The sequence below is a fragment of the Xenopus laevis genome, chromosome 2L (assembly GCF_017654675.1).
Source record: "Xenopus laevis strain J_2021 chromosome 2L, Xenopus_laevis_v10.1, whole genome shotgun sequence".
Lineage (NCBI taxonomy): Eukaryota > Metazoa > Chordata > Amphibia > Anura > Pipidae > Xenopus > Xenopus laevis.
The window spans coordinates 183,497,590-183,511,050 of NC_054373.1; the positions used below are offsets into that span (position 1 = coordinate 183,497,590).

A 13,461-nucleotide genomic window follows, 5' to 3' on the forward strand; every position below is an offset into this window, starting at 1 on the left:
CAGAAAATAATCAAAGAGTAAAAAACTATCATGAAAGAAATGAGATGGATTCCATCATATTCTCTACTCAGCTGAGTTGATCTCACAAAACCAATAAAATACTAATATTGATTGTGATAAAACATGTTTTTAATAGGGATGCACTGAATTCACTATTTTGGATTCGGTAGAACCCCCGAAATCTGTGCGAAAAATATTCCAATTTGAATATGCAAATTAGGTATGAATAGGGGAAAAATATTTTAAAGTCACGAGATTTCCCTCCCTGCCCCTAATTTGCATATGCAAATTAGGATTTGGATTCGGTTCCTCTGAGCATAAGGATTCAGCCAAATCCGAAAAAAGGCCAAATCCTGGCCGAATCCCAAATCCTGGACTCGGTGCATCCCTAGTTTTTAATAATACTTGTAAGCACCTCACCTGGATGTTACACAAGTGGTGTCTCTCTATTTACCAGGAGTCAATAGTAGAACCTGGCAATACCATCATCCAGGAGAAATAGACCACTAGTAGAGGAGCTGAGCAATACCATCAGCCAGGTGGAGCTCAATAAGAGCTGACTAATGCATTTTTAGGATAACTTTAAACCATTTAAACTTATTTTGGCCTCAACTCAGGCCCCTATCCAATCAAATCACACAAACTAATCTATAGGCCCCTGTTCCCCCATAAATTACAAACAAATCCTTTAGGCCACTTACAGATGAGCATTTTTGGCTGCGCTTCCCTGTGCTCCAGATTCATGTGTTCAGACTCAGGGGAGCGCAGGAGTAGATGCACTGAATTCTTTTCAATAGGGCTGTTCTTACACCTACACATGTAAGCACCAGATGCAGGGAAAATGCAACATGCTGTGTCCCAACCTGCTCTCCTCACTTACATGTGTCTGTGTGAGTACAGCCCCATTGAAAAGAATTCAGTGCATCTACTCCTGCGCTCCCCTGCGACTAAACACATGAAACTGGAGCACAGGGAAGCGCAGCTAAAAACGCTCGTCTCTAGGAGCCCTTCGGGTTAGTGCACACGAGGAGATTCGGGGAGATTTGTCTCCTCGTGACAAATAGCTGGCGACAATCACCCAGAATTTCCTCAGCGTGTTTTCGCATAGACTATAATGTTAAATCGTCTGTGCTAAAGCACACGCAGTGATGCGTTTTCTAAAGTCACTTGAAGTTGCCCGATTGTCACCAGCTTTTTGTTGCCATGAGACAAATCTCCCCAAATCTCCTTGTGTGCACTTACCCTTAGGGGAGCTAAATGCATTTGATAATATTTGTCTTTAATGATACTTTTAATCACTTCACCTTGATAGATGTTTCACTATTTGTTTCTATTTACCAGGAATCATCTGGCACCAACACCAGCCAGGAAAGCCCAGAGGAAGAGGATCTGGGAAATGAGGAGGAGCCGGAGGAAAGTGCTCAGGTTTGAGCTCATTTATAATATTAATCCATTTAAAATTATTTTGGTCCCAACTCAGGCCCCTATTCAATCAAATCACACAAACTACTCTGTAGGCCCCTGTTCCCCCATAACTAAATTCCAAATACACAGGGGCTCTAAATGAAGCTCAGTTGTACCTGTAGTTATGATCATGTGCAATTGCAGCAGATGCAACTTGTTAAAATTGGCCAGCGCCGGCTTCGTGCACATCACAACACTTCGCCAGGTGTAAATTTGCGTAATTCACAAAGATCCGAAGTTGCGCACAGGGTAATGAACACTGGCAAAATTATGCCAGCGAAATTACGCTCAGCAGTTGGAAGTTACTCAAGCGTTGGCTAATGAGCATACGGTGTGCAGTTAAAGTACAATGGGCGTATATGCTGCAGCAAATACATTACACTACACAAGGCCAGGGAACCTTAATGAAATAAAGTTGTTATAATGTCCTGCACATGTGCCCACTGTATAGTTTAGGTGCCATATGTTAGTAAATGTAATGGGAAGGGGAAACATTTACGATCTTTTTCAGTCAATCACCCTTTAAATAGGGAACAAACGCCAGTGTTTTATGGGACTTAGAAAAATTTCCAACTATTTTTTGAGGAAGTCCTATCTACTCTATTGCACTAGATTAGATAGAGGTAACATTCAGTAATATCAAAAACTTTGAAAAAATAAATTTGCATAGTAACACTGCCGAAAATGTGCCTGGCGTTAGAGGGTGAAGTTGCGCCAGAGTCTATGTCCTTGGCGAAATTACACCAACTACCATTAGTAAATCGCCGAAGTGCCGAAATGACATCACGCTGTCGAATTTATGCCACTTTGCCCTTTAGTAAATGTCCCCCTTGGAGTGCAGCCACAATTGTGCTGGAATTATGAGGATATAGCAAATATTTGTTCCTGATCTTTATTTTCTGTGTTAAACAGGAAGAACAAATGATTGAGCACGAGGGGGAGAATTCCATCAACTCCCCCCAATCACCAACCCAATCCATCAACTTCCCCCACTGTCAGGTAAGCAGAAAATAATCAAAGAGTAAAAAACTATAATGGAAGAAATGAGATGGATTTCATCATATTCTCTACTCAGCATATTCTGACAAAACCAATATTTTCTCATTTTCTTTCTTAAAGGGGTCGTTCAGTTTCATGTTAACTTTTAGTTTGTTACATAATGGCCAGTTTTACGCAGTTTTTCGAATTAGTCTTCATTGTTTATATTTTAACCATTTTTGAATTATTTGCCTTCTTCTTCTGGCTCTTTCCAGCTCTGAAATGGGGGTCACTGACCCATCTAAAAACAAATGCTCTGTAAGGCTACACATTACGGGGGTTAATTATTATAGTCTGAATGGTAAAAACGGGACCAATTCAAGTTTTTTTACTATATAATTCAATCCTGAGCATTGAAGACCAAGAATCAGTTTATTTAGCAAATTCCTGCTCAGTGATCAATGACAGTTTAAACAGAAATGACTTGGCACAAAATAACAACCAACCAGCCTGCTCTTTAGCTCTGTTTGATTAGGGGCACAAATATAGTCGTTTGGATAATGTGCTTCTTCTTTAAATGGGTTGTTCACCTGTGAATCAACTGTTCATATGATGTAGAGAGGGATATTCTGAGACAATTTGCCTTTAGTTTAAATTTTTTGTTATTTGTGGTTTTTGACTTATTTAGCTTTTTATTCAGCAGCTCTCCAGTTTGCAATTTTAGCAAATGAGTTGCTAGGGTGCAAATTACCCTGGCAACCATGCATTGATTTGAATAAGAGACTGGAATATGAATAGGAGAGGCCTGAATATAAAACTGAGGAATAAAAAGTAGTAATAATACTACATTTGTAGCCTTACAGAGCATTTGTTTGTAGATGAGGTCAGTGACCCCCCCCTCCATTTGAAAGCTGGAAAGAGAAGAAAAAGGCAAATAATTAAAAAAAACTTAAAAATAAATGACGAGGACGAAGTGAAAAGTTGGTTAGAATTAGCCATTCTTTAATATAGTAAAAGTTAACTTACAGGTGAATCTCCCCTTTAAGCTGGAGGTTTTAGGTAATTGAAGCACAAATGGCTTAACTAGGAGATATCACGGGTGTCCGGCATTAATACCTGCCTTTCACTAATCATTCTCTTTATAATAAACTGAGCTCATCTGATAAAAACCTTTTTTTCTTTCCCCAGGAGGAAAACAAAACTCCGCTCTCAAAGATACTCCCGGTAAGCAAAAGTTATTAATATTGGAGTCCAAATGCTAAAAACTGGAGAAACTGGAATTTTTCTAGATTTATTATCCCCCAAGGCTGCTAATTGTCTGAATCTGAAAATACGTCATCTCCAAGCTGCCGGGTCCTGTACAAGTCAATGGCAAAAGTCCCATTTCAAATTTGAATTTTATGGTCTGTGCTGAGTGTTTCGAGCAGAAATCCCAGAAAGTTCCTTTTTTTGTCCACAATAACCCAAATTTTTCTAGTTTTTTCCAAAACAATTTTATCGGGTTTGTTGAATGATAAATAAGGTCAAATTGTAGATTGTAGTTTGGTTGGACTTTTTCTGCTCAGAGAAAAATCAGAAAAGAAGCTGAACCTGAAAGCTTAACTTAAACCCCTTCTAGTTTCTCCCTATCCCACCCGTGCTCCTCATATAAATGTATTACATTATTTTAATATTGTTATTTATAATGTCACCTTTTAGAAAACCGCAAAACATTTAAAAATCGGAAGAGTCATCGGAGAGGGTCCATTTTGTCGAGTTCATCTGGTGAGATATTTTATTCAATATCACGTATTTTAGTGATTCTATAATTCTTCCAATTGGTCTTACTCTCTACAATATTGTCCTTTGTGTATTTGTTGTGTCTCTGTGAGTCTGACACTAAGGTGCAGATTTACTAAGCTCTGGTGAAGGATTCAAATGCAAAAATTAGAATTTCAAAGTAATTTTTTGGGTACTTGGTCTATCGAATAGGCTAAATTCCATCAATTCGAATGATTTGAATGATTCAAAGTAAAAATCATTCGACTATTCCACCATTCGATAATCAATGTACTGTCTCTTTAAAAAATCCTTCAGCTTCATACTTCTCCAGATTAAACCAACCGAATTGCTATGTTGGCCTATGGGGACCTTCCAGAGCACTTTTCCAGGTTTTTTTGATGGAATAAAAATCGTTCCATTGATGATCGATCCAACGAATGCTCAACTTTTTGAAAAAATCCAAATTAGATAATGGAATTCAAATTTGTTGCATTCGATGGTCGAATTTTGAGGTATTTAACGCCTCGAAATTTGACCCTTGATAAATCTGCCCCTAAACCTTATCCTAGTCCCACGCTATATCTGTTGCTTTACCAAACTGTTATGTTCATAATCATGATGGAGCTTCTTTCTCTGCTTCTGTTCCAGGGATGGCATATTGACCTACAAAAAGAAGTGACCATAAAGATCATCAATGACCCGGAGGTAATGACTTCACACTCTTACTGTTATTAGATACTAATAAGCCTTTGGTTCCACCAATGTTATGATTATCAGTAGAAGTAGAACATGCTGACCAAATACTGGCAAGTTCCCAGGCAGGGTCAGACTGGGGGGCCCAAGTGGCCTTTCTCCTTAGGGGCCCCTACACCACCCCTGGGCCCCGCAGTCACAAGCACTTTCTTCCCCCCAAGCCAGGGCCCACTGAGTTTTTCCCCAGTGCCCTGTTGGCCCAATCTGACCCTGTTCCCAGGTCTGTGGGTTTAGCAGATGCAGAAATTTTACCAGTATTTCAGAATGGCGGCAATAACCTGATGGTTGTGCATTTTTTTCTCAAACTCAATATGGGTCTTTTACATCATGAAAGTCTGCAGGGTACAAATTGTTCTTTATACTCTGCCTTCCATGGAAAATAAATTGGCACAGGCCTCTGTACTCCAAAACAGAGCTGCCCTAATGCTTTTGGCAGGTGGGGTACAGAGTGAAGCGAGACCCCAAAGCTCTCCCTGACCAATCACTAAGGGTCCAGGCTTGTTGTGCTCCTTAGTGCTTGTGCACTTCTCTTTGGCTCTTTATAAATGACCCCTAATCACCCTGTAACTATACAAATAAGTGGATCGTTTTCTCTGTTTTTAGAAGCGGTAATTCTTCATAACTAGGTGGGGTATTTTATATGGTAAGTGTATTCATTTTATTTAACTTTATTTGAATTTAGAATGAAAAATACCAGGAAGAAGAACTAGAAATTCTCCGGAAGGTCACCGGCCACCACAATGTCATCAAGTTTTACGGGGCATTTTATCACCGGGCCCCGCGCAGGAGCACGCCGTCTAAAGGTCTATCGGTAAGACAATGTTTATTCACATACATACTCCTTTGTGCCCCAATATTCCAATTAAGAGCATTAATAGAAGCTTTGGTGTTACATGGAGATAGGAATAGCTTGGTAAAAAAGAGCACAATGTGTGTAACCACAGCCCAATTGCAAGTCTCATAAGGTACAACAAGTAGAAGCTAAAACCACTGCATGTAGAGTATTTTATAGTAAACTATAGCATGGAAGGCTCTTACACACCCGTATTGCCTAATGCAAAGCTTAACCATATCCGGCAATGAGCACCGCTTATTATATATTTTGTTTCTCACAGTGTAATGTTATGTGCACTAGATACTTCTATATATATATATATATTAACATTTGCACAAATACATAGGTACATTGTTACAGTTGCATATTGTAAGGAGAGAGAGCTGTGACCCCATGATTCCCAATAAAATTGTAGCTGATATGTACTTTATGTTCTTTATTTGTCTTCTAGATCTCTATGGAACTGTGCACTGGTGGGACCATCCGTGACCTCATGAGCGGAAGGAAAAACAATTCTTTGGGCGAGAAGTGGACGGCTTATATCTGTAAAGAGGTGATAAAGGTATGTCACACGTAAACCTCCTCCATACTATTCACAATATATTCAATTTGCTATGAAAGCATGAAAATATTTATATATTTACTTTTATTCCCAGGGTCTGTGCCACCTAGAGACAGTGGAAGTCATCCATCATGACATCAAGCCCATCAATCTAATGCTGACGTCATCCGGCAATGTTAAGATTGGTAAGTGATACTTGGGGGTTATTTATCAAAGTCTGCTTTCATCTCAACATGTTCTGCTGCAAACACTGATCAAATCTTATTGGCTTTATTGCGCTTATTTATTATTACATTTTCCCAAAATTGGCTTTGGGGGAATAAATCACCATTTTTGGGATTTTTCACCAGAAAATTCAGATTTTTTTTTCAGATTTTTCACCTGAAAACTCCTTACTCCTATGTTTTTTTAGCCCAAAAGCTCCAAAAACTTTGGGGTATTGCACAAAACCCAACGCACATCAAAAGATCATTGGGACTTCTGCCATTGACTTATATGTAACCTTGACAGGTCTGAAATGCTGAATTTTCTGATGTGGACTTTTCCATTCTTAGTTTTTAATAAATTCTGAAAAATGTGTGATTTTTTAAAAAGTCCAAAAATGTCCGTGATTTTTGCATTCGGAGTTTAGTAAATAACCCCTTTTAGGTTTTTTTTTCTAAAATCCAAATTTATCTCATACTTTAGTTAAGATCCATGACCATAATTCACAAGCACAATATTAGCTTATTAATTAAAAAAACTTGATTTATTCGGATAGCAGAAAAACATGAGAATGTCTGAATCACACAATTTCTTTGGGCTTTTATCCAGAATCACTCAAAACCCATAAATAAGTCTTATTTTCAATCTAAACCCAGTAGAGATGCACAAAATCCACTTTTTTGGATTTGGCTGAACCGCCAAATCCTTTGTCAAAAGTTTTTTTCTTCCTTATTTCGAGATGAAAAGTCACATGATGTTAAGGATTCAGTTTGGCCAGGTACAAGGATTCGGCCGAATCTGAACCCTGCTGAAAATGGCAGAATACCGAACTGAATCCTGGATTCGGCGCTTCCCTAAAACCCAGCACTGACCACGAAAACTTTTAAGTTGAGATATGTGCCTCTCCCATTGACTTGTCTGAAATGGCAAATTTAGATTTTATGTTTTGTAACATGGGGGGGATTATTAATCTAACAAAAAATCTATAATGTTCATGAAAAATTCTAAGTAAAAAAAATTATTTTCCCCCCTTAGAATCTGAATAAAGGGAGGATGTTGTAAAGCTTTAATGAATGAGGAGTGAGGGTGTTTTATTGTTCAATCTGCTCTGTCAGTTTTATCTCGCTCTGTCTCACAAGAGTAGAAATGATCAAATAGACCTTTGAGAAGCCTTAATATTAATCTAATATTCTCATGTTACCATCATGTTTATTGTTGGGCTGTATCTTCAGCATTAGAATTCATGCTTTTGTCGTACAATTCCAGGTGATTTCTCATGCGCCACCATGGGAAGGAAGAGTTCGAGCACGGAAGGAACTCTAACATATATGGCACCGGAGGCACTTGCCTGTATGAGAAAGAAGAACCTTGACTATGACCACAAGGTATTGTTGCCTTTAGTTAAATCTATATGGGCTACTCATGGTGAAGTGCAGCCAATGTTTTGCTCACTCATTTCACAGAACTCTCTCATAAGAGGGAAATCAGAGTTGTAAAGTGGTTCCCCTGCTATGAGAGGGGAGAAGTGAGTGAGGGGAATGGATTCTAAGTGCAGGGAACAGGAATGTTAGGAACCAGCCTCATGCAATTACTGATGCTTTTTGGAGTTAGTTACAGTTCCACTCTGCAGTGTTGGGTTGGGATACCAGGGGCCCACCAGAAAACCTGAGGTTTAGGGCCCACTTTCCAAAATATTATACTCCTCTCCTCTCTCACCCTCTTTATTCTCCTAGTCTAGGGAGTCTAGGGAATGAGCATGAAATAGGCCAAATGGTTAGAAGCGAGAGGCTCCACAAACACCTGGGCCCACGGGGAGTTTTCCTGGTCTCCCAATGGGCCAGTCCAACACTGCGAGTCAAATAAAAATTCTCTCTGTTTAGTGCAGTTATTTAGCAATACAAGCTTCAGTCATTTTCCCTTGAAATGTATTTTTATATGAGTACAGAGAGACATGATTATAATGAATATGTTATTCAGTTACACATAGTACCACTGTCAGGGGGATTAATAACAGAAGCATCGGAATAATCGCTTGATGGAATTCGTTTAATATTCCCTGTGCAGAATCGACTCTAATATTTTTCTTTTCCCCCCATATTTTAACATGTAGGCGGACATCTGGTCATTGGGAGTGTCAGCCCTGGAAATGGTAGAAGGTTCTCTCCGTAAGTAACTCTTGTGTCTGTAGCGTAATCCAAAAACAATTGTTACCCGCAAGGTCAGAGAGTATTTATGTGATGTCACATAGAATAGTAATAACTCGAACCCTTTATACACAGACTATAGATATGAAATAAATGGTGGGATTGTCAGCATGTTCTTATATATTGTTTTCTTACATCCTTTAGCATACAGACAGCTCAGTAAACATCAGCTGATGAACCAGATTCTTTTTGGTCCTGCTTTAAGACCAACCTGGGACAAATGGTGAGTGATTTCCCCTCAAATAGGAAAAGGGAGTGAGGGAGAGGGTGGGAAATTGACATGGGAGTAAGGGAGTGGGCAAAAGAGAGAGTCAGGGTGAAAGAGGAGGGGAAATAGGGAAGGGAGAAGTTATGGTAAAGGAGAATTACTGAAGATTAACCAAAGGACTGTCAGCAAGTTACTATAAATAGGGAGACATACAGTGTTGGACTGGGGGGCCGGGGCCTCCCACCACCCCCCTGGGCCCCCCACCCCAGATGCAAAGTATAATCTGGCCCCCTCCCTAAATTGCAACATCCCCATGGGGGGCAGTTGAAAGCAGATTCCGACTTCTGTGCTAGGACTGGAGACATATGGGATATTCAGGGCTCAGTCTTTTAATAAGAAGGGGGGGTTGTGGGTGCCCACCTATGGCTGATTTTTAAGAATTTTATTCCAGATCTAAATAAGTTAAATAAATACATAAATACATATAAATTTAAAAAGAACAGGGTTTTTTGTTCTAAAATCATGATCATAAGATTAGTTAAGCCACCATACCACATCGAGGTAACCCCACATGGTGGTCCCTAACTTGCTCAAGTCAACGTAATAATAAAAAGGGATCTTACCTGTTTAATAGTAATTCTTTACGTTGACTTCTCCTGTGCCCTGGTTCTAAAATTGTGCTAAATCCTCCCCCGCCGACTACTTTTAAAAGGGAGGGTCTGCCAAACAGACGCCCACAAACCAGGGCACTTTCAATGGAGTCAATGGGGCCACCATAAAGTAAATAAGGGGGGTATCAGTCTTTTAGTGGCACGAACTTTTCATAAAATGTTATATTTATAGTATGAGTAATTATAACGTTGCCTCAATTTCATTTTCCAGGAGTGAAGAATTCAATTTCTTCATCCAAGAATGCGTGCAGAAAAACCCAGCAAAAAGACCAAGCGCACGGCAGCTTCTCCATCACCCCTTTATCAGCAACCTGTGTGATGAAGCAGCTGTGAAGAGGAGCATTGCAAAACAACTGCAAAGAGGTAAGGACATTGCTCATTATTATTATAGTTGGCTTTATGGAGAGAAGCCCAGGAGAAAATGTTCTTATAGATATAGTTGTCCTTTAAATTAGCACGAAAAAAAAGTCATAAAATTGTAAATGTTAATGAATTTCAGAATTCTTATACACAGACCTGCTCCATGTCTAACACTGAACTCTCTTTCCTTAGGCTGGAAGAACTGAAGACCTGAGGCAGCCATCGGGGGGAGGGACGGGGGCACCGGGGCCCATTTGTCATCTTTGGGCCCCACTATAACATCTTGGTCCCCGATGGCAGCCGACATGAAAGAAATCAGATCACAACATCGATCTGTTTGTAAATGACTAAATAAACATTTGGCAATTTGGTTGATTTTGTTGGTTTATTGAGTAGTGACCCATCTATACAAGGACTGTTCTTGAATGACATTCAATGCTGTATTTTCTTATTAGGGGGGCAGTCGTAATATAGGGGAGACAGGGCTGGTTTTTCCTTGGGGTACAATCTCTATAGCTGTGTTGGATTGGGCCTCAATGGAAGGGGGTCTCTGCTAGGGGAAAGAATGGCTGGATGAGTGTTTAATGTAGACAAGGAGGAGAACATGAGTTGGGACATTATGGAGAAGCTGGTGTAGAGAGGGCTCTGGTATAATGGGGTTATGGGGGAGGGGCGGGGTGCAGAGTTAAGGATATCCCACTGTTACACAGAGAAATACCTATCAGTAACTATAGGTCTCAATTGGGGAAGATAATAGATAGGGATAATAAAGGGTTTTTAGGGAATAAAGTAGATAGGGATAATACAGGGTTAAAGATGGATATAGTAGATAGGGATAGTACAGTGTTAAAGAGGGATATAGTAGATAAGGATAGTACAGGGTTAAAGAGGGATATAGTAGTTAAGGATAGTACAGGGTTAAAGAGGGATATAGTAGACAAGGATAATACAGGGTTAAAGAGGGATATAGTAGATAAGGATAATACAGGGTTAAAGAGGGATATAGTAGATAGGGATAGAACAGAGTCCTGCACAGGTCCATTTTTAGGGACCCGAACCCGACCCGCACCCTCCAATCCACAACCAAGACCCGTAACCCGCATTCTTACCCGCTTTGACCCTCTACCCGACCCGCAAGTACCTTACCCAGACCTGCGACCCACTGACCATCAAGAATCAGGAAGTGCTGTCATTATAAACCGGAAGTGATGTCATCGGAAGTAGCTATTGTCTGGGGGAAAAGGCGTAAAACAGGAAGTGCTGTCATTGTACACTGGAAGTGACCTCATCGGAAGTAGATGTACCGAGAATAAAGTAGTAAATATTGATATTGAGAAGACCCACGTCCCACAAACACGCAGAACCACCGACCCGCGGGTATACCGGCATCTGGAACTTCTTTACACATTTCGTAGGGTACCACAGGTTTTTGCGGGTAAGCTATGGGTACCCCACCCACTGCAGTTAGTACAGGGTTAAAGAGGGATATAGTAGATAAGGATAGTACAGGGTTAAAGAGGGATATAGTAGATAAGGATAGTACAGGGTTAAAGAGGGATATAGTAGATAAGGATAGTACAGGGTTAAAGAGGGGATATAGTAGATAAGGATAGTACAGGGTTAAAGAGGGGATATAGTAGATAAGGATAATACAGGGTTAAAGAGGGATATAGTAGATAAGGATAGTACAGGGTTAAAGAGGGATATAGTAGATAAGGATAATACAGGGTTAAAGAGGGATATAGTAGATAAGGATAGTACAGGGTTAAAGAGGGATATAGTAGATAAGGATAGTACAGGGTTAAAGAGGGATATAGTAGATAAGGATAGTACAGGGTTAAAGAGGGATATAGTAGATAAGGATAATACAGGGTTAAAGAGGGATATAGTAGATAGGGATAATACAGGGTTAAAGAGGGATATAGTAGATAGGGATAATACAGGGTTAAAGAGGGATATAGTAGATAAGGATAGTACAGGGTTAAAGAGGGATATAGTAGATAGGGATAGTACAGGGTTAAAGAGGGATATAGTAGATAAGGATAATACAGGGTTAAAGAGGGATATAGTAGATAAGGATAATACAGGGTTAAAGAGGGATATAGTAGATAAGGATAGTACAGGGTTAAAGAGGGATATAGTAGATAAGGATAGTACAGGGTTAAAGAGGGATATAGTAGATAAGGATAATACAGGGTTAAAGAGGGATATAGTAGATAAGGATAATACAGGGTTAAAGAGGGATATAGTAGATAAGGATAATACAGGGTTAAAGAGGGATATAGTAGATAAGGATAATACAGGGTTAAAGAGGGATATAGTAGATAAGGATAGTACAGGGTTAAAGAGGGATATAGTTGGGAGTATCAGATGATTTGGGTTAAATCCATGTTTTAGTCTGATCCAGTGGCAGGTACAGTAACTGTTTCACTGCTGGAGTTGGGTTCTCGGTACAGTCCTGGGTTCAGGGGGGGACAAGTCCAGTCAGAATGTTCTTCCAAAGATCCTCAGAATTATCTCTGGATTTAGAGAAATAATAGTCCATTTCTGTCCCAACAGCCCTGAAACACTGGGAAGGGAAGAGCGTGATAATGAGGTGCAGGGACAGGGCTATTCACTAATGATCCCCCTAATCTTTGCCTCATTACTACTTGTGTCTCCCCCATCAGCTGCTCAATCCCCGGGGTGTAGGGGAGACTTTAGTGAGAGGAAAATCAGAGAAGTTGCAGCAACAGGACTAGAAGAGAAATGACTTTATTGCACCTCAGAATCAGCAGAGCAGTTTCATAACCGAACACCAGGGGTCACTGTTCCACACAAGTCTGGGGATGGGAATTTATTGGCTCAAATCAACTGACACAGTCGAATGAAAATCCCATTTGCAGCTGCTCCTGAGTCTTCTAATGAACATTTATAGAAAGAAAACATTGAGTGTGACCCTAGTGATAAGTGTTAGTCCATTCCAGGCCCGGACTGGCAATCTTCGGCTTCTGGCAAATGCCAGAGGGGCTGCTAATAAGTCCCATAGAAAGTCACTATTTAGTGGGTTGGTGGGGACTGTTTGGGCCTCTGTGTGACTGAAATGCCAGGGCCTATTTGAATTCTCAGTCCGGACCTGGTCCATTCCTGCGGTATAAGGACACGGTTAGAGCCCGGGGCTGGTGATATGTGAGGGGGGGAGGGTAATGTTGCTCCAGTAGCTAAAGGGGAGTCTTGAGCTTTGGTGTTGCCAGGCAATCGGCTTAAACATGTGACAAACCCAGAAATTCAATTCGACCTTTACATTAGAAACTTCAAGGAAGGGTCGGATGCCTTTTTAGCAACCATTACTGATATTAATATTTAGGGACAAATTTATCAATGGTCGAAGTGAAAATTCGAATTTAAAAAAAAAAAAGTATCTATTCTATCAAAAAGGGACCTATTTGGCCAAAAAGAAACTTTGATTTAATTTCCGTTGG

At 40.1% G+C, this 13,461-nt stretch overlaps 1 protein-coding gene across 1 annotated transcript; it reads left to right on the forward strand.

Moving 5' to 3' along the window:
* Positions 1-1,388: 1,388 nt before the first annotated feature.
* Positions 1,389-10,370, forward strand: LOC121400085 (traf2 and NCK-interacting protein kinase-like). Its single transcript, XM_041582802.1, has 13 exons — positions 1,389-1,425; positions 2,377-2,463; positions 3,631-3,666; positions 4,141-4,206; positions 4,852-4,908; positions 5,639-5,767; positions 6,243-6,353; positions 6,448-6,538; positions 7,824-7,942; positions 8,668-8,722; positions 8,906-8,984; positions 9,852-10,003; positions 10,193-10,370. The coding sequence occupies exons 2-13, from the start codon at positions 2,386-2,388 to the stop codon at positions 10,204-10,206; spliced, it is 987 nt and encodes a 328-aa protein (XP_041438736.1). The 5' UTR covers positions 1,389-1,425; positions 2,377-2,385; the 3' UTR covers positions 10,207-10,370.
* The last annotated feature ends 3,091 nt before the right edge of the window (positions 10,371-13,461 follow it).

Excerpts from the sequence above, each read along its gene's own strand:
- LOC121400085 (XM_041582802.1), top strand. The coding sequence starts at position 2,386 with ATGATTGAGCACGAGGGGGAGAATTCCATCAACTCCCCCCAATCACCA. Across the intron at positions 6,354-6,447 it reads TCTGTAAAGAGGTGATAAAG|GGTCTGTGCCACCTAGAGAC; the intron begins GTATGTCACACG and ends TTTTATTCCCAG. Across the intron at positions 8,723-8,905 it reads AATGGTAGAAGGTTCTCTCC|CATACAGACAGCTCAGTAAA; the intron begins GTAAGTAACTCT and ends TACATCCTTTAG.